Here is an 18,045-nt window from a genome sequence, read left to right as displayed (position 1 = left end):
TTCAGATTTCAAATATTGAAACTGATAATATCATTGATTATCGGAACTTTACAGCTCGGTCTGTACCGATGGATATTTGAAAGTATATCTAAAAGGACAGGAGGCAACAGATTCATATGATAAATTTGATCACGAATTGTGCGGTGGAGAACACAAACCAAGCAATGTCGTCAGTGACGGTCCACGGCTGGTCATGGTTTTCAGCAGCGGAGAACTTCAGGGCAACGGATTCAAAGCTCAGTAAGTTTACACCTCAATTACGAAGACTGAATCGATTTATTTGATTGACTAATTGAATGGCCCATTTGGACCTGTTACAAAACACTGATATCATATAATCTTTGAATATATCTAATTTTCTTTATATTACTGCGTTCAACTTTGAAGCTCTTGCTTTTCCTTTTTTATAGGTATCGATTTGAAACAGAGTATCGGATACCTGGAACGGCAGCACCCGATGGAACCTGTTTATTTACGTATCGCAGTTCATCCCGTAAAAGAGGAGAATTCAATTCCCCACGTTACCCTAGCAATTACCCCAGTGATACCAACTGCACTTATTTATTTTTAGCCACACCGAACGAACAGGTTACGCTAGTATTTGATCATTTCAAGGTCAGAGCTGACAATGCCAATTCATCGGTAGGATATTATGGGTGAGCGTTAGATCTTCAATTTATTTTTTGCCTTTTACCTTATGCCTGTAACGGAATTAAACATTTGATATATACGATGAACCCTGATAATGATGAACTGAAATTGATGCCGTCCACTTTGAGCAGTAATCAACTTTTTCCAATAGAATTCATATTTGCCAAGAAGATTGGTTAGAGATATACAATATGTATCGGGACAACACAGAGAAGTTGATTGGTCGCTATTGCGGTATGACAGCTCCGGGACCTGTAGAGTCAAATCTTGGGGCTCTTGGACTGAAAGTTATCTTGCATTCTGATGCTGAGCTTGTGTACAGTGGATTCAAGGCTCGCTACACGTTTGATGTTGCTAAATCTATATTTGGTGGTAAATTATACATGTCATAATTAAATTTCACCAGTGGAATAATTTAAAATTAACAGAGATTTATTATTTATCACCATACAGTATTTGACAACACTTATTATTTTGAGGTGATTATGTTGCAGATTGTGGTTCAAATATCAGCAGTTTGGATTATGGGATGATCACTAGTCCCAATTTTCCAAACAAGTATGATGGGCCAGCACGCAACTTGGCCAGTAAAACTTGTAATTGGTTTATAAACGTTAGACCAAATTATCGAGTACTTCTGAATTTCGAATTATTTTCTGTTGAAGGCGAGCAGTCAGGTGTGTAATCAATGTTTGCAAGAGTTTCCCCTCAACATTCTCAATGGATCTAATTTTTTATAATCTGCTACAAAACTGCTTGTGGAATCTATATTTAATTGGCCAACAAAGGCAGTCTTATAATCCTTGTTTCAATAAATACGTTTTCTATACAGCACGAGGTTGCCCCGCAGCAGTATTGCGCATGTGGCACATGGTGTCGGCTCCACCACTTGAACTCTGTGGCGTTAAAAGCGCTGATGCTAAATGGAGTTATGTATCTGAAGATAACAACATGCGCCTAAGGTTTGGTTGTCTTTCAAAGTACTAAAATTTAAAATTAATTCCTGATTGAATTGATAATTACACTACCATACAATTCAGTTTTATATCTGCGGACAAAGCTGTGGGTCAACAGGGCTTCCGAGCGGTATGGACGGAAGTGGCTACGGACGGCGATTGTTCTGGACAATTTCTTTGTATCGTGAGCAAATATTGTATTACCAAGGGTCTTCACTGTAATGGAATTAACAATTGTGGGCCTGATGACTCGTCTGATGAAGAAAACTGTAAGTCTTGATGAAATGCGTTATATTTAAACTTTATATCGATGTTCATTATTTGGCTTCCTCTCTCAGACTCACATGTAAATATACACAAGTATAGAATGATTCTTATAAAATCTGACACTCTTACACATAACAGTGGCCACTGTTTTTATGACACTAGTATGTGTTCGTATTATACCTCGAGAAGGAACTTGCTTAGATATTGGAGAATTTGAAATCGTTCCACCTAACTCTATAAGAACTACCATTAATCGTTTTAAATCATTTTTTTTAGAACTGTTCAGTATTTTCTTCATACAAGCAAACATGAAGAATATAAGCCTTTAAAATTGAATTATGAGAAAAAAAAAACTATAATTCCAATAAAAATATTTCGGGATAATTTTTTTATATGACGATATCACGAGAATGGATGAACGAATTTTAATGATTTTAATCTCAACCGACGAAGCTTTTCATAACTTAGAACTCATAGGATTTTAGATTTATTCACCCCAGTAGTTTCAAAATTATTCCAGTAACAAAGTTTAAAATAAAATAAAAAAAATTTATTCTAAAATGAATTTTATTTGAACCGATATTATTATATTCTATAATTACAAAAACATTGGTCACCATAAGGTACAGAAGTGTCCCGAATTTTAAAAGAACCAGCCATATGCATTATACATATGGTTTCATAGATTCATGCCTTCAGTACTATTTATTCTCCTTAGGTGTGTTTACTTTGGATCGTTTAGCACATGAGTTTGTGTAAATTTCAAGGCATATTCAGTCTGATCTCTGTATAGTTTCTCAGTTGCAATTCTATAGAATAATATCTAATAATTACTATTGCAATATTTCATTGACTCCTTACTTCACCTTAGTGTGTAAACGAGTGTTTCATAGCATGCCTATATGTATATCTACACCTGATAACTATACCTGCATAAACTATCCGTCAAGTGCACAGAGTTGTTTCAAACGCTAATAATACGAATAAAAAAAAGTTTAACACTAACAGTCAGTGGACTGTTTTTTATTGTTTTGGCACCTGATATTATCACTTGTCATTACTGAACGAACTAAGCTTCGTTTGAATAATCTGCAGGCCAAATCATAAAACTACACCGCCACAAGTTGGTGGGTAAAGATATAGAGTTAAAATTTTTTAGGTAAGTAGTACGTACGTACAAGTGAGAGTGGTGGGATTGGTTGGGTGAATGGTGTGTGGTGTCGCAGGTGCAGCATCAGCTCCCTTGGAGCCAGCATTGGCTGGAGGCACTGCCATGCTTCTTCTCTCTCTGTGCTTTGTGTTCGTGGCCACCTGAGCCTCACACGTGGCTTCCAACGGGCCGGCATGTTATGATCTCCCTTATCACGTGAGTCCACGCACCGTTTTCCATGTCAATTGCGTTGTTGAGTAACATCCCATTAAAATCTGCCTAGGAAGTTTAATGTGATTTAGATATTCAATGTCAGTAGTTCCTGCGTACGTTACGATCTAGGATATATTGCCGCCGCAATGAAGTCTGCAGTTTGTATTGAGGTCTTTGCTCAACGTCATATGGCAGATTTTACATTTGAAATATCTCCATATATAACGGTTTCTACAATCATTCGGGAATAATGATGAACGATAAATTATGTAGTGAGACAAATGTTTTATCAACAAAAGTAAATTTATTACAGAAATTCGCATCACTATGCTGTAGTATACTTCAAGCCTTATAACTAGACGAGTCATCATGAAAATGAGTCTCTATCAGGATGGTTGAAAGTGTACCACTGCTTGCTTCACTCATAAAAAAACCTCTTGATCACGTAGCTCAAGTTCAACGATCTGAGACGATTGGGTCATTTTCATTAGGACTTGTCAAATTAGCACTAATAAAAAAAATTGAGTTCATTGCAATAATAAAAATAAAAAAGCAGCAGTAAAAAAAATTGAGTTACTTACTATTATTGTAACTAACTCGAATTCTTTAATTGCTGCTAAAATGACAGGTCTTACTGAAAATGAGCCAACTCTCCAGAATGGTTTCAAATTGAACTAACTCAGCAGGATGGTTGAAATAACGTCAACTCTGCAGGCAGTGACTCAGTTTTGAGCATCATAGCGATTTGACCAATTTTAATTATAAAATATCGAATTGTAAGTTACAATAATTGTCAGTACCTCAATTTCTTTTATAATTGCTAAATTGTCAGATCGTGACAAAAATATGCTAATTTGCTATAGATTTGCTCGCCGAATTGTAATTAGCGATGACTAAATTTAATACAGCTTCGTGATGCAAATGTATGTAATTAATTCAGAAAGTAAGAGTTTAATATGTTAATGATATCTGTGGGTACTCGAAAATTATACATGAATTAAATGTAGCACCATGTTCATAATTGGCAATTACGCAATACCTTAATATTATCAACAATATTGTCTCAGCTGATATCACACTAAATTGATACATTACCTGCCTATGGTAATATCCTTTCCATAATCCTCAAGGACTGCATGGTTTATATTTGAATGCAATTAACTTGCTTTCTGAAAAATGACCAAGTGCATGCATTACTCTTTTTTCATGTGCCAAATTCTTCTTCCTGTTCTCGTAATCTTATTCTCTTCTCTCCTGTTATACTACTGTAGTAGCTACTTAGTTATACATGATAACATTATATGATAATGAACACTCTTTAGTAAATTATGTTGCAAACTAAAATTCTAATTACTTTGATATGGTGTGCTACATCCAGACAGTCTGTGAAGTTTTATGTGGCTAATCATGTTTGCAAATCTTGAGCCAGAATTAATTCCTATTACAGACCTTTGTTGACACTGATCTTTTCTGGCATAAGCCTTCTAAAATTGGGATAGTCAGATTAAGAAGTACTTCTCTAGAGAAAGATCAGTCCTTGCAGAGTAGTTTCCCAATGAAACACGTGTGACTCTAGTACATTTTTTAAGTATTCTGATATGGATTTAATATCGATGTTGAATTGATTCTAGGTACGGTAGTAATACCTCCTGACAGTTATGCTGTACCAGCCGGCTGTGCTGCTGGTGCCATTCTGATAGCAACTTTATTTTGTCTACTATGCCACCGAAAGTTGAAGAAACGTCCTCAAGAGGTTCATATCGACGACTTGCAGCAAAGAGTTGAAGATCAACGTCACTGTCACCGTCATGATAGACTTCTTCATCACCATCATCATCATCATCATCGTCATCATCAGAGCCATAGTCATAGTCACAGCCATAATTTTAATCAGCACCACTTTCAGCAAGCGAGTCCTTCTAGTGGGAGTGAAGCGGAGCACATTTGTGGCGATGAGGCAAGCAGCCCAGACAATGTGTGACCGTGGGTGCTGGCAGCGTGGCTGAGGTCGTCGCGCCTACCACGACCCCCCACGTTGCGCTCTGGACTCTTCTTGATATGTAACTTGTTGTTGTTGTTGTTACTGTTGCCTGATGAAGGTAGCCTGATCAGCGCCATCAACAGAAATCACCGTGCTCATCAAATACTTCAGAAATTGACTAATAAGCAAACACACTAGCCATGCATCAAGTATAGTTATTACAAACCGTACTGTGCAGTATAATGTTATGCATATGAAATAAGGTAGATATATACATACATCTGATTTTTAGCTGATACAGATGAGTGACTTCGATTTAACATTCTTATCCATTATTGCAGAACTAAATATCTCTTTTGGATGTGTATGCATGTCCGGAGTTTTCAAATTGTTTCTAGCCATCAAATGAGAAAGAAAAAGAAACATCCGTCTATTCTTTTTTTCGTTGTTATTAATTCTTCGTTTATCGTTGAACTATAATTACTATGATGCCACACATCCTGCAATTCTTTAAGTAGCGTCAGAGTAAAACTAACTAGTTATAAGCATATGTGCTGGTTCAAATATAACGGTGTAGAAGCCAAAGGTCTACAAAAGCATAAATACCGTCACTCACTAATTTAATTGTACGAGCGTCAGTTATACATACGTCATACTGAGACAAAACCACCAATATTTGTCTCTGTCCGGATGTAATAATTTTCTAATTTCGATTAAAATGATATTCGAAAACAAAATAATCAGTCTGAGTCATGAATGTACAAATATTTCGCTTGTTAATATATTTTTGTGTGTGTGTTTAATCGATAGAGATCATTACGTATTCACAATACAATAAGCCATTTTGTTACTTTTACACACGAAATGCATTTCTTTGTATACTGTAAACTGTATACTATTTAAATACATTAAGATTGGATGTAAGACTCCAGCTTTTAACGTGTTTTCCAATCGATTCGCTTATTCTATTGATAATAATAGTAGAAATTTTCGTTGGCAACGGACATTAACCATTCATATTACGAAATTGCTATTATATAAAATTCTGGTAATACGATCTACGAAAGTTTGATCATTATGAGTGTCTATAATTCATCCAAGTATCAGAATATTTCTTTCTCAAAAGACTGTATTATTTATGTTACCTTTGAAGGATTCTAGTTGCCTGCTTGTGAATACATGGAAACAGTTTCATGCATAAAAAACGACAATTACCAATTCTTTAAAGTTTAAAGTTAGGATGTTTAGAATTTTATAGTTATTACACGTAAATATATATTTCACGATAAATGCTGCCATCGGAGCTATACCAAAGAATATTCTAAACTATGATAATTAAATCACACAATACACGTGTATATACACTGGACATAAAAATGAAATATATGTAAAGTAAACGTGAGTCGAAATTCGGAACAAAGCAATCTTATAACGTGCAGGTTAATAACAGAATTCTTATTTTGAGTTCAACAAGTTATGAGTTCTAGATCACGCGATCCATCACATGAGAAAACCAAAAATACAAAAACATAATTTCGTTAAGTTCAGTTCTGACATTGAATAGTGTATGAGAACTGAAAACAACAGCAGCTGTTCCCAAATCACATTCATATACAATGCTTTTCTTGCTCAAAATGTAACATAAGCAAATGAGACGAGGAAGCATATCAATTGAAAGGTATAATTATTACACGTCACATGGAATAAATTATTTTAGAAATAATCTTGCACGATGCCAATCTAAAATCTGTACCAGCTAAATACACGTATACTTTGAAACATAGGAATTCAAATGCAACATCCGTGTTAGTACTGCCTAAATAATACCGCACAAATCAACTTGAATAATAACTGATTACAATAATAGAGTAAAATATTTTCCTCGGGTTCTCATGAATGCAAAATGCAGCAAGATAACATAAGGGGATTATACTGAGCTTGTATTTAGCACATCTACAAATGACAGTAAGTGTAGAAAAACTACATTTTTCAAATTATCTGGTCATTTCGATTTTGATGTGGCAATTAGCTCATTATTTCTTTATTTTCTTCTAATTGCAATACTGTCGATTATTTATTCTACAACGTTAAAGACTATTCATAGTTTTTAATTATGAAAATGCTAATACGATATTGATGTTAGGGAGATTTGAAAGAAAAAATTACGCATAAAAAACAACAGCATATGATTGCTCAAAAAATATGAACCAATCATCAAATTCAAAAACTTTCTGATAGAGTTTGGTATAATAAATGGCTGTAATTCTTGCATTACAGATTCACTGCTTTAGCGAGAAGAAAAATAATTGGTTCACAAATATTTTTATAACGTCGATCCCGAAATTAATATTGATCAAAATATCGTTCAAAAACAACACAGGCGAATATTGGCATTGACTGCAGTTAATGGTATGTGGAACTTACTATTAAATATTCACTGTTCGGCAAAAGAATTTATGCAAAGGTGAACATCAAACAGACCTCAAGATAAAAGGTATAACAATGTAACTGGAACAAGCACTTTGTCGAAGAAACTCTGCCTAAGCACTTTTTGACCATGAGCAAAGGCTCAATATATTCTAGGTTTGATCCTTCGCTATAACAACACATGTAACAATCAGGCATCTGTAGTACACACTACAATTGTTGTTACATATATCAATCCAACATAAGTAACATAATGAAACTGAGCCCATCAATCGACTGTTCACATTTAATTTGGAACAGTACACAGTGCATTGAGAGGCAAACAGTGTTGATGGAATTATTTTCAAAGAACTATGGCCACTAACGCGAGTGCATTTTTTAACAAATGGTGCATTTGAATTTGACCCCTGTCAACTACTCTTCTCAAGTGCAAGTCTACAGAAACGAAATAAGTGAATGTCACTTTGAGAAAACTCTCTCGAACCAGATCAGTTCTTCGAAGATATTCTGGTTCAACCTTCATTTATGATTTATTAATATAATGGAGCGCAGTCACAAATGAGTTGCAAAAATAAAACCCTATTATATAAAAACATAAACACATAAAGATAATATAACTAATATAAGTGATAGCTATAGCATTTACATTGTTAATCCACGTAGAGGCCATAAAACGCGAATTGTCATTGTGGTGTCTATAAATCGAGTTCTCAGTAATGAGAATAATACATTTTTTTAATCAAACCAGTTTCGAACCTGTGTATTATTTGTAGGAATTTAAAATTCACCCTTCATGCACAAACTTATTATAATCTCACTCACAGGATCAGTCTAATTACTAAGCTTTTTCAAAATATAATTACAGAAACCAGAAGCGAAAACCTTACAAACTAATTGTCGCAATGAACTGAACAATTCGCAATCGTTTTATCTAAGCCGCGATTTCTGTCTTTGAGTTGATTTCATGACTGGTTATCTGATGCCGTTGACACAGCGACTTGCTCGATATTTTGTGATCAATTAGACGAATATATTTCAGAGAAAATGCACGTCTGTCAGTTTGGAATTGGATGAATAATGTATAAAAAAAACAATTACATTGATGAAGGTAATGAATCGATAAAACTATATTTTCGGTATAAATATTTGAATCTTTTCTTTATTGTATTGTAAAAACGATAGAATGCTTGCCACGTTGAGATTCAGCTATGCAGCAACCCTAAATATTCTCTATGTATTACATGTGATACTTGGGTGCAAATTCACTTCCTTAGTTTTCTTGGGATACGGATATCCTTAGTTGTATGTGCATACCATTTTCAGTCATCTACTTTCTAGCACCAACAATTGCACGTCTTTGACATAAATCCATATTTTTTTAATCACTAAATTTATTTTCCAGGAACGATGTTGTGAAAACTTGAACGGCTACCAGTTGCTTGTTAAAGATGTTACTATTACTTGCGAGCATACGTATATCTTCACTAGCACGTATTACGTTGATTACACATAAAGGTTTTAGTCTAATTGAGTATGTATCGTAACATACCGAATGAAAAACAAAAGCATACAAGTACTAAAATTGATTGTGGTTAGTAATCTTGGTAAGTGATAAACTTGGAGCATGATTAGTTTATAAAGTATTAGAAAGTACACTTGAAAATATATTTCTTTTTGCCTTAAACGATGTAGTGAATTATGAGTAAACGGGAGTTCAGACTGAGACAATTGATAAAATTTTGCCTTGAAATGATGAAGATAAACTTTATTCAAATTTGTTAAAAACGCGTATCGAATGTACTATCGATAGTGTAAAAAAATCCATAAAGCATTATTTATTCAATGAACAGTATGACCAACTAAATACTTTATCAAAATTCAGTCATTAACAATAGTTTCAATTCTTATCGGCGCAATTTGTGTAATGGAACGTAACTGACAGCTCAGTAACGAAAGGTACAGGTAAGTAATATAATAGGCACCATGAATCTGAATAATGCAATAGTGACAGACAAATAGACCAACTGATATAGGATGCTCGTAATAAACATAATTTCAGCAGTGAATATAAAGCTCAGAGTAAAAAAAAAAAAAAAAATTAAGATCTTTTCACTGTTGGTACTTATCTATACTTTTAACACTAGTTCAGAAGTACAGTATTCGATTGATGTGTTTTCGAATTAATATAGTGTGTAGTGGCAGTGCAACGACTTAAGTTGGTGGTTCACCTATTTAACTGCATTTACTGGGATGTCCATCTGTCTTTATTGCTTTTCATTTTAATAATAAGAATCCTATTACTGAAATTTAGGCACTAAAACTGGTAGAAAAATATATAAACTATGAACAACCACTACTTGGAGTGAGAAAAAAGCTGATAATATGTTCTACTTCTGATAGAAAATATTTATATGCCATAAATGGACGAGAGAATAAATAATTATAATCTAAATATACATATTCATATATATTTTTTTATGCACGCCAGTATTATATAATCTACCAGCAATAAAGATTTGCGTAATGTACGCTAGACATTAGTCTGGCAGCAAAAGTCATATTGTCAAAGATTCTAGAATGAACAAGTGATGTCAAAAAAAATTTGCAAACACACACTGGTCATTTCGCATGCATATATGTAACAAACACTTGGATTGCTTCTGACTCCTTTGAGATCTCTAGTAATTAATTTGCCAACGCACGGTTCCAAATGAGCGCTGTAGGCATTGCCGGTTCAAGCCGAGCAGCGAGTGGAACAAATTCAGACGGGTGCGGCCGGCAGTACTAACAGTGCTCATTCAAAACCATGGCTCTCAAAATTACTAGGGATATCGAAGGCGTCATAATCAATCTGAGTGTCTGTATATACTTAAGGCAGGTAGAATATCAACATATACGTTCATTGACCTTCAGACATGAATATATTGCTCATCATCGGTTTCACCATCATGTGCAAGATTCGTTGAATGGCTCATTTTTATTTTTTCATAGTTAGGGTCACCTTCATTTTTATTCCGCACCATTTCGTAATCGTCAAGGTTGATATTGCTTTTATAATTGTTCACTTGCTCGTAAGGTGGATCTTCATTTTGGCTGACAGTCAAATACTTGACACTTTCGTAATTTGGGTCGCTTTGACTAACAGATTCGTAATTGGGGTCTGTATCGCTGTCACCTGGCCGACAGACAGAGGCATAATTTGGCTCCCCAGGGTCATGGGGCATGCTTTCATAATTCGGTTCTGAATCTGTATCTTGATCCAAATCAATTCTGCGCCGCATCCGAACTTTTTCATAGCCAGGATCCTCGCTGCTTGCATTACTGATTTGCCTGTGTTTATATGGCGAAGAATACATAAGGGCTACATCAATTCCATTGTTCTGCGTTACGGAATTTAGATTTTTACTGACCCTGGAAAATTGTGGCCGCAACACTTCATAATTTGGATCGGTGTCTGAGACAGTTCGAACTATGCTACTTTTTCGGTTAACATTAACTGCCTCGTAACCTGGATCTGAACCAGACTTACTTGCGTCAGCTTCGTTCTGTTTTAATGCAAGTTTTAGCAAATTTCCTTCACTCTCAGTCGGACAATTTGTACTGCTATTACGCACGGCAAAATTGGATAATTCCAAGTCCTTTCTTTGAAATTCTATAGAATCATGGCTTGACCACGACGTTCGACTGACTTCAATAAGGCTATGTTTTCTATTTAAAACTGGGTTTTCCTCGTGGTGGTTGTTGCTACTCATTGTTGGTATATCCAATTGCTCATCATCAATGTCTCGCTTCTTCTTCATTACTTTAGCATACATATCTTCTAAGGATTTCCCTGAGGAAATACTGGCTCTTAAGCGATCTTCTTTAGAGCCTCGTTTCTCAACAGATGCATAAACGTCTGACATCGTCTCTGGTGGTGGTGGCAGTGGAGAATTTGCTTGACGTTTTTCAGGTTTTGGAGAGCCAAGGTTAGCAACTGAACTGGTTGCACTTGATGATGATGCTTGAGGATGGTTAAAAGTAATACCAGGTTAATGATTGCATAGACCAATGAGGAAGTTTCACTGGGAAAAAATTTCTGCTTCTCACATGTACAAGAAATGGGGTATTTTTAAATAATTAGGTCATATTATTTCTTTTCCACTGCAAACAATAGAAAGTTGCATGCGTTCTAATTTCACTGTGGATGATACATACATGTAACTAACAAAACAAGCAGAATGCTTGGATTTGTTATGACATGTCGTGACTTGAAAACGTGGGTACTCTCAAATTCTTATATCTCGCGTTAGTTACCCCAATTTTCACTCATGAATAGACTATTAGGAACCCAACTTATGCGGCACATGCGAATACGATTGAATCTATGCAGCAATTATGACTTGAGTTAAATTTCTGCAAGACTCAGAGGCCAGAGCCTTCAATATCAATAAAATTATCTGGACCTAGGCTTCCTGTATCAAATATTAAGTTGTCTTGTTTAATGTACAGATCTCCAATCAGCATTTCGCTTTGAGATTCGTACTAGACAACTATGCTCCCATCCTTCATTCAGTGCGCCCCCAATCAAGTTTGCGTGTGGGACCTTAACGACCGTTTTATACTTACAATTAGCGGTATAGCAAATGACAACCAATATCAGCTTGATTTTTGGAGATAGTCTGTTTCACGATTTAAACAATCTGTAAACTGTGTTCATTAACATATCTAATCAACCGACACTCAAGGTTAATCTTAACACTTAATCATTTTTTTTTATGTTCGACTAATGAAATGAGAAATATGTTTGCATTATAGCTCAGATGGAACTGCACGGCCGCGAAATTAGTTGATTGGGGGGGAGGTGATGAAATTTCACTATACTTTTGCTTGACTAACATCAAAACATTTCTTTTCTTAACCTTCTGTCTTTACTCTAACTTTATTTCAGATGAGAGAAAAGATAACAACGGAATTACTTTTTTCTAAACTACGGGAATACATCAAATCAAAAAAAAATCAATGCATCTTCCGTCCTTCAAGTAATGAACCAATACGATACTATACCCGTGGATGAACATGTAAGAAGCAGAATGTAGCAAGCACTATTGTAATTCCAGTCACGACGGAGACTAATACTGTGTATTATACTGTGAACGAGTTACTTAACTGTGAGATAAAACTAAGTGTTCTTACTAAATAACAGTTATTATTTAAGTACATAGTAAACACCCAATAAATTACATCTTGCAGTTCTCATTCATTACCAGTATCATCACCTCGTAGCTGAAATCATAGAGGTGCCACGGCAGTAATAAGTCGCAATAATCTTCCCCCTTGAAACATCCTTGTCAATAAATTTTGGTAATACTGATAAAAAAAATATAGTAAGCATCTCAGGAACGCAAATATTTCTCGTAATAAATATACCTTGTCTAGAATGAGCATGTGCCACATGTCTGAGACTATCAACACTTGGAGGTTGAGGCGCTGACGCGTACAAATCATCCACATGCAATGGCTGCATTGAATGTATTTGCTCATTTTGCTGCACCCTAACTGAATCAAGTACCATCGGCTGTATTTGAGCATAGGTTTCACTTCCACTTGTGTATACCTTCTCTTGTTCATCAATTGCTGCATACATTTCATCTGCATATAGAGTGAACATTGAGTACAGTAATGCGTTTTAAATTGTATGGTCAAAATTCAAAGTGATGTTGGGTAATAAAAGAAAGTGGCCTTTAATGGACTGTTTTCAGCTCACATTTAAATATGTAATTCTAGTAATGTAATAAATATTCTATAGAAATACCTGAATCATCCGAAACTGTAGCATAATGAGGGTCAGTTAATCCACGTTGTTGTTGACGTTCTTGCTGTGCAGCTTTTGTTTGCGCGAGTATGTTTGCTAAGGGTTCCCTTACACTTATGCTTGTGTAACCCTCTGAAAAAAATGAAATGGAACTATGGTAAAGCCTAAATTACCCGATCCCGCTTCATTCAAGTTCACGGTTATTCAAGTTCATGCCATGGTTACATAAACCCATATTATTCAAGGTACAGTGAGTGATAACTGGTATCATTCAAAATTAACTGTATTATGACACAAAAATGTGTGGTGATTTTTTCAACGCACATTATTCAAGTTTTTCAATCGTCCAAGTTAGGGTGGATGCAAAATAGCTCAGATAATATAAATTCTATTATATTGAGATAGTCGAAATTCTACTATACTCAGATAAGAGTGATATGTACACATTTTGGCACAAAGTTGCAAGAGTACGTACTGGAATCGTGAGAATCTCCACTGAAGTGCTGTTGCCTCTCCTCGTGATGATTTAGCTGTGGTGGTTCAGGGAGAGGCATGAGTATAGGTGGCGTCATGTAAGGTAAATCTTGATTGGCATGAACTCCACCAGTGATAGCAGTTGCAGCTTGAATATCCGGAAGAGGATCAGAGCTTATTAACGAATTATGAGAAGACGATTTTCGAGCTCTTGGCGGGGCGATAGGATTGGCACTCGTATGATTACATGATGACGACGACGACGAAGACGATGGAAGACTAGTATCTACTAAATGGCCAACGTTATTCCTACAGATTTTATTAATACATTAATTTGAGTTGAAATTTTCAGAGTTTTTATAGAAATCGTGTTACCTGTTTAGTTGCGTAGCTTCAGTCTTTTGAACGCTTTGCACCTGGGCATAAGGGTGTTCGTCTGTAAGGTAATGAACTTATTTATTTTTTCAAGTTTTTTCCACATGACATAGTTGCCAAGTACCATCCTTTCACAATTGAGTATTACCAAACTAATGTAAAAATAAAAACTCATACACATTTTTCGATACCTACTGATCAATGCCAAATATTATATAAATACCATTCTTAGATCCAGGATTCTTCAGTCTCGTATACGGAGACATTGAATCTTGTTCAATCTGTGCACTTTGCAGAGAAGTTTCTTCAAGTTCTCTTGCTCCTCTCCTGACATCTGCTGTAAGTGATAATGAGACGAAATAAATGTGATAGGTCAGACAGTGGACTTTCGGAAGTAATATGCTGAGAGATAATTTTCTGTCATATGAATTGAGTTATTATCAGGTATATTTTTCTTTTCCCACACATGTTCTTTGTGCCAAAATTTTTGAGTCTCTAAGAGGACACATATCAGATTCGAATAAACTTTATCTATCTGGGGATAGGATATTTTAAAGGGGGGGGGGGGACACTATTCTGATATACTGCAGAATCTTAGAAAGTTCACAGCATGTTTATTCCAGAATTGACTACATTTATTTTTGCTGATAGATTCATACATCGCCGAGAGTTTTTTTCCTCAACAGTTGCATAAAGGACGGATGGATCGCACATAACCTCGTTAGCCTCATAGATAACATCTTGAGGTACTGTTTCAAGTCGACCAGCTTCGACCGTCGTTCCATCTTTTGGAATATCTGGCAAACTTCTGTTTGCACTGCTCGTCCTAAATAAGATAAGATTTTATCACAACATTATTTTTTCAACAAAAAATATCGCTAAATGTTCAGTGCCATTAATTAGTTTGCCCATTTTAATTGTAAGGAAAATTATAAAGGGTTAGATGTAAAGAGCCAATCACCTGAAAAGAAGAACATTTGGGCTAAGGGGGTCTACGTTTCTTGGAACTTTGATTATTCTTCATTTATACAAGTAAGATGGTATAGCCGTTAGTGTACAGTCTCCATAATTTGAAATATGTTACATACTTTATCGTGAAATGTTGGAGGTAGCTTGCCAAATGGAAGAATCTTTAAAATTCGGTGACTTGTGTAATTCTAAGCTAATACTTATTTATTACACAGCCAGTGGAGATGCAACTTTTACAACAAATAAGAACCTAAATGGAACACCTGAAATTAAAAAACGCTACAGAACGAAGCTATAGAATAGAAGCTACAAGAATAATTTGTGAGTTTCTATATGCCATGTTAAAGAGGATACAATAGCAGGTGTATAAAGCCAGAAAAATAATCTGAGGATCAATGTGAAAACACAAAATTGTACAACTCTGATAAATGAATTGCACTTTAGACATGTTCACAATTCATAAAGGATATACAATAGCAAATTCAAAATCACAGAATATTGTAATTTTTAAAATAGACCTGGAGGTTTAATTTATCAAGATAATACTTCCAGATATAAAAATGTTTCTTACTTTATGACTATTTGATTAACCAATATAAATGTTTGTGTTTCATTTAGAGATCTAAATTGTTAAGGTTCACGTAGCTTTTTTCAACAGTTGTATGTACGTGATTTTACATTTTGCAATAGAAAGAGTAGTTCGAAATTCAATATATTTGGCATGAAAAATTTTATGAAAGTAATTTATTTCAGAATTGACTAGCTTGAAGATGTTCAAATCTCGTACAATGTTTCCATTGAATGCTGTGAAAAAACCTATATATTCTACAAAAAGAAGTTGGTTCAAATCATTTTTAATTACAGAATTCAGTATTATCCATGGAGGTCCTGTATTTTCCTTACAGTTTCAAATTGTGATATAAAATTAATATTGGCAATAATATTTCGGATCTTTTTACGACAAGACAGTTAATATGTCAAATAGCTCACATCTGTAATTTATTATATACTTCAACTACCTATTAGAGCCACGACTATGGTTTGAAAGCAAAGGGCACGGGGAAGATTTGAAACCTGTATATTAGCATCAAGGTACAGATATATAAAATTGTAAAGCACTAGCATTCATGTACACATTAAGCCTAGAGAAATGCGCAGTCCAATAATTTTAGTGGTAGCTAATTTTTGCACCTCACCACACAGCTGCCCGGTCAGATATTTACAAAGTATATGCTCTGTTTACGGTTTATATTAACAGCAAAGAATTAGTGGAGTGAATTAAATTATGTTTCATAGTGAAACATGATAACATTAGTGTTTTGGAATATGTTATTCTGAAGCTCGTAATAGTCGATTGCACAGTTGAAACTCCATGAAAAAAATTAGATTAGTGGATCGTTTGTTAGCTGGATGAATCCAACATGCACCCATGCCAGGTTTGTGCTTGTCGAAACCTTTTTCCAGCATCGGTTGTGTCCTGCGAGATGGGATGCGCGATGTCTGTGGTTGGCAGCCTGTTGAAACCTTCATTGTCAGAGTGGGTGATTGTTACCATACCCGCAAGCCCCCCAAGCTCGCTCCTGTTGTAATACATAGGCACCAAGGTCAAGTACGATGGTTACAAGTACATATTTATTGATTGTATACAAATATAGCCATTGAATGGAATATTAACTGCTCATTTATAAAATGTTACCATCCATTAACTTTACATTTAAAATAAGTTTAAATAGAAGAGAAAAATTCACTGTCGAAGCAAATTATCTGTACTCATCGATCGGTGATGACTGGTTCATCGTTACCTGACTCAATCGGAATTACACTTATTTTCTAATTGTCACCTTCATATATCAACAACAATGCAATACATACTTGTTTTCGTCGCGGCGACAGCCGCATACACAGCTAACCAGAAATCCAACGAAAGAAAGCATGGCTCCAAGCGAGATGACCCAATAGTGGTGATGCCACACGCCCTCATCTGATTCGAGATATACCATCTTTAATTGCGATTTCCCTTAGCGATCGATTACGAATATTATCACAAATATGAAACTGTCAATCACGTCATATTTTCAGCATAACCTCCTTTCGATACGCGCACATAAACGCACAAACGAGCACACGCGAGCACTTCATTAAAGTCATTTTATGTATGGGTACGGGATGGCATTATGCGTGGCGATGTATTTCTCGTTTACAACTTCTGTTAGGAAATACTGGTGCTGTTTATTTACCTAGAATCCAACACGGTGGACTGACTCTGACTTGTAACCACTTGTTACTAATGCAACTGTTACACCAGATGGTTTGAATGTAGGATTTGATTGAGCCTCGCACGCATCCAATTTTTAATAATATCCGAAAAGAGCTTAATCATGTAAATTACTTGCACAAACTGTTTGTATATCAAAGTACGGTTGAGTAACATATCTGTATTTACGAGTGGTTTTCTTTCTCTTTCGACCGAAGACCACCGAACTATTGAAGATGATAGTCATGAGCGTGTGTATGAGTCAGCTCGTGGTCAGCCTTATGCGAAAAGAGACTCCGATTTTTCGCCGCGTCGAGGCTATTACCCGTAATCATAATGGGAGCTTTCCAGGAAGGAGACACAGGGAGCTTTTCAGCAACGACACAAAGCGACACAGAGCGACACTGTGTCGAACATGGTGCTTTCCAACAACGACACAGAACGACACAGTCGGACACAGCTGCGGAGCATGGTTGGACACTGTGTCGGATTCATTGCTGCCAATTTTTTAGTTAGAGATTTTATTTTCGACGC

At 35.5% G+C, this 18,045-nt stretch overlaps 2 protein-coding genes across 8 annotated transcripts in view; one reads left to right on the top strand and one right to left on the bottom strand.

Moving 5' to 3' along the window:
• Positions 1 to 8,389, top strand: part of LOC124310109 (tolloid-like protein 1) — an 18,465-nt gene extending 10,076 nt beyond the window's left edge. For 5 of the 6 annotated variants that reach the window (XM_046773725.1, XM_046773727.1, XM_046773723.1 and 2 more), the window contains 7 exons: positions 55 to 240; positions 411 to 656; positions 803 to 1,023; positions 1,146 to 1,328; positions 1,484 to 1,613; positions 1,692 to 1,876; positions 4,869 to 8,389. In XM_046773725.1, coding sequence (XP_046629681.1) covers positions 55 to 240; positions 411 to 656; positions 803 to 1,023; positions 1,146 to 1,328; positions 1,484 to 1,613; positions 1,692 to 1,876; positions 4,869 to 5,218 — 1,501 coding nt within the window. In that variant the 3' untranslated portion in view covers positions 5,219 to 8,389. Of the gene's footprint in view, positions 1 to 54; positions 241 to 410; positions 657 to 802; positions 1,024 to 1,145; positions 1,329 to 1,483; positions 1,614 to 1,691; positions 1,877 to 3,100; positions 3,241 to 4,868 lie in introns of all 6 variants that reach the window. The other variant, XR_006909628.1, reaches the window with a different exon arrangement.
• On the bottom strand, positions 8,035 to 18,045 carry LOC124310111 (uncharacterized). 2 transcript variants are annotated; one of them, XM_046773730.1, is made up of 9 exons: positions 17,130 to 18,040; positions 16,712 to 16,837; positions 14,948 to 15,114; positions 14,512 to 14,625; positions 14,289 to 14,349; positions 13,915 to 14,222; positions 13,440 to 13,571; positions 13,055 to 13,276; positions 8,035 to 11,648 (listed from the first exon to the last, which is right to left on the bottom strand). In XM_046773730.1, the coding sequence occupies exons 1-9, from the start codon at positions 17,255 to 17,257 to the stop codon at positions 10,555 to 10,557; spliced, it is 2,352 nt and encodes a 783-aa protein (XP_046629686.1). In that variant the 5' UTR covers positions 17,258 to 18,040; the 3' UTR covers positions 8,035 to 10,554. The 2 variants fall into 2 exon arrangements, with proteins under 2 accessions (XP_046629686.1, XP_046629687.1); XM_046773731.1 differs by lacking the exon at positions 16,712 to 16,837 and having other exon boundaries at positions 17,130 to 18,045.

Source organism: Neodiprion virginianus, chromosome 1 (genome assembly GCF_021901495.1).
Source record: "Neodiprion virginianus isolate iyNeoVirg1 chromosome 1, iyNeoVirg1.1, whole genome shotgun sequence".
NCBI classification, from domain to species: Eukaryota; Metazoa; Arthropoda; class Insecta; order Hymenoptera; family Diprionidae; genus Neodiprion; species Neodiprion virginianus.
Note: the sequence above shows the minus strand (reverse complement) of the source record. Positions and strands in the feature narration are given on the sequence as shown.

Bases quoted from the DNA above. Each gene is read 5' to 3' on its own strand.
- LOC124310111 (XM_046773730.1), bottom strand. From the start codon at position 17,257: ATGGTATATCTCGAATCAGATGAGGGCGTGTGGCATCACCACTATTGG. The intron at 15,115-16,711 runs GTTTCGACAAGC...TATCTTATTTAG, and splicing joins ACAACCGATGCTGGAAAAAG to GACGAGCAGTGCAAACAGAA. The intron at 14,223-14,288 runs GTAACACGATTT...TAAAATCTGTAG, and splicing joins GAAGCTACGCAACTAAACAG to GAATAACGTTGGCCATTTAG.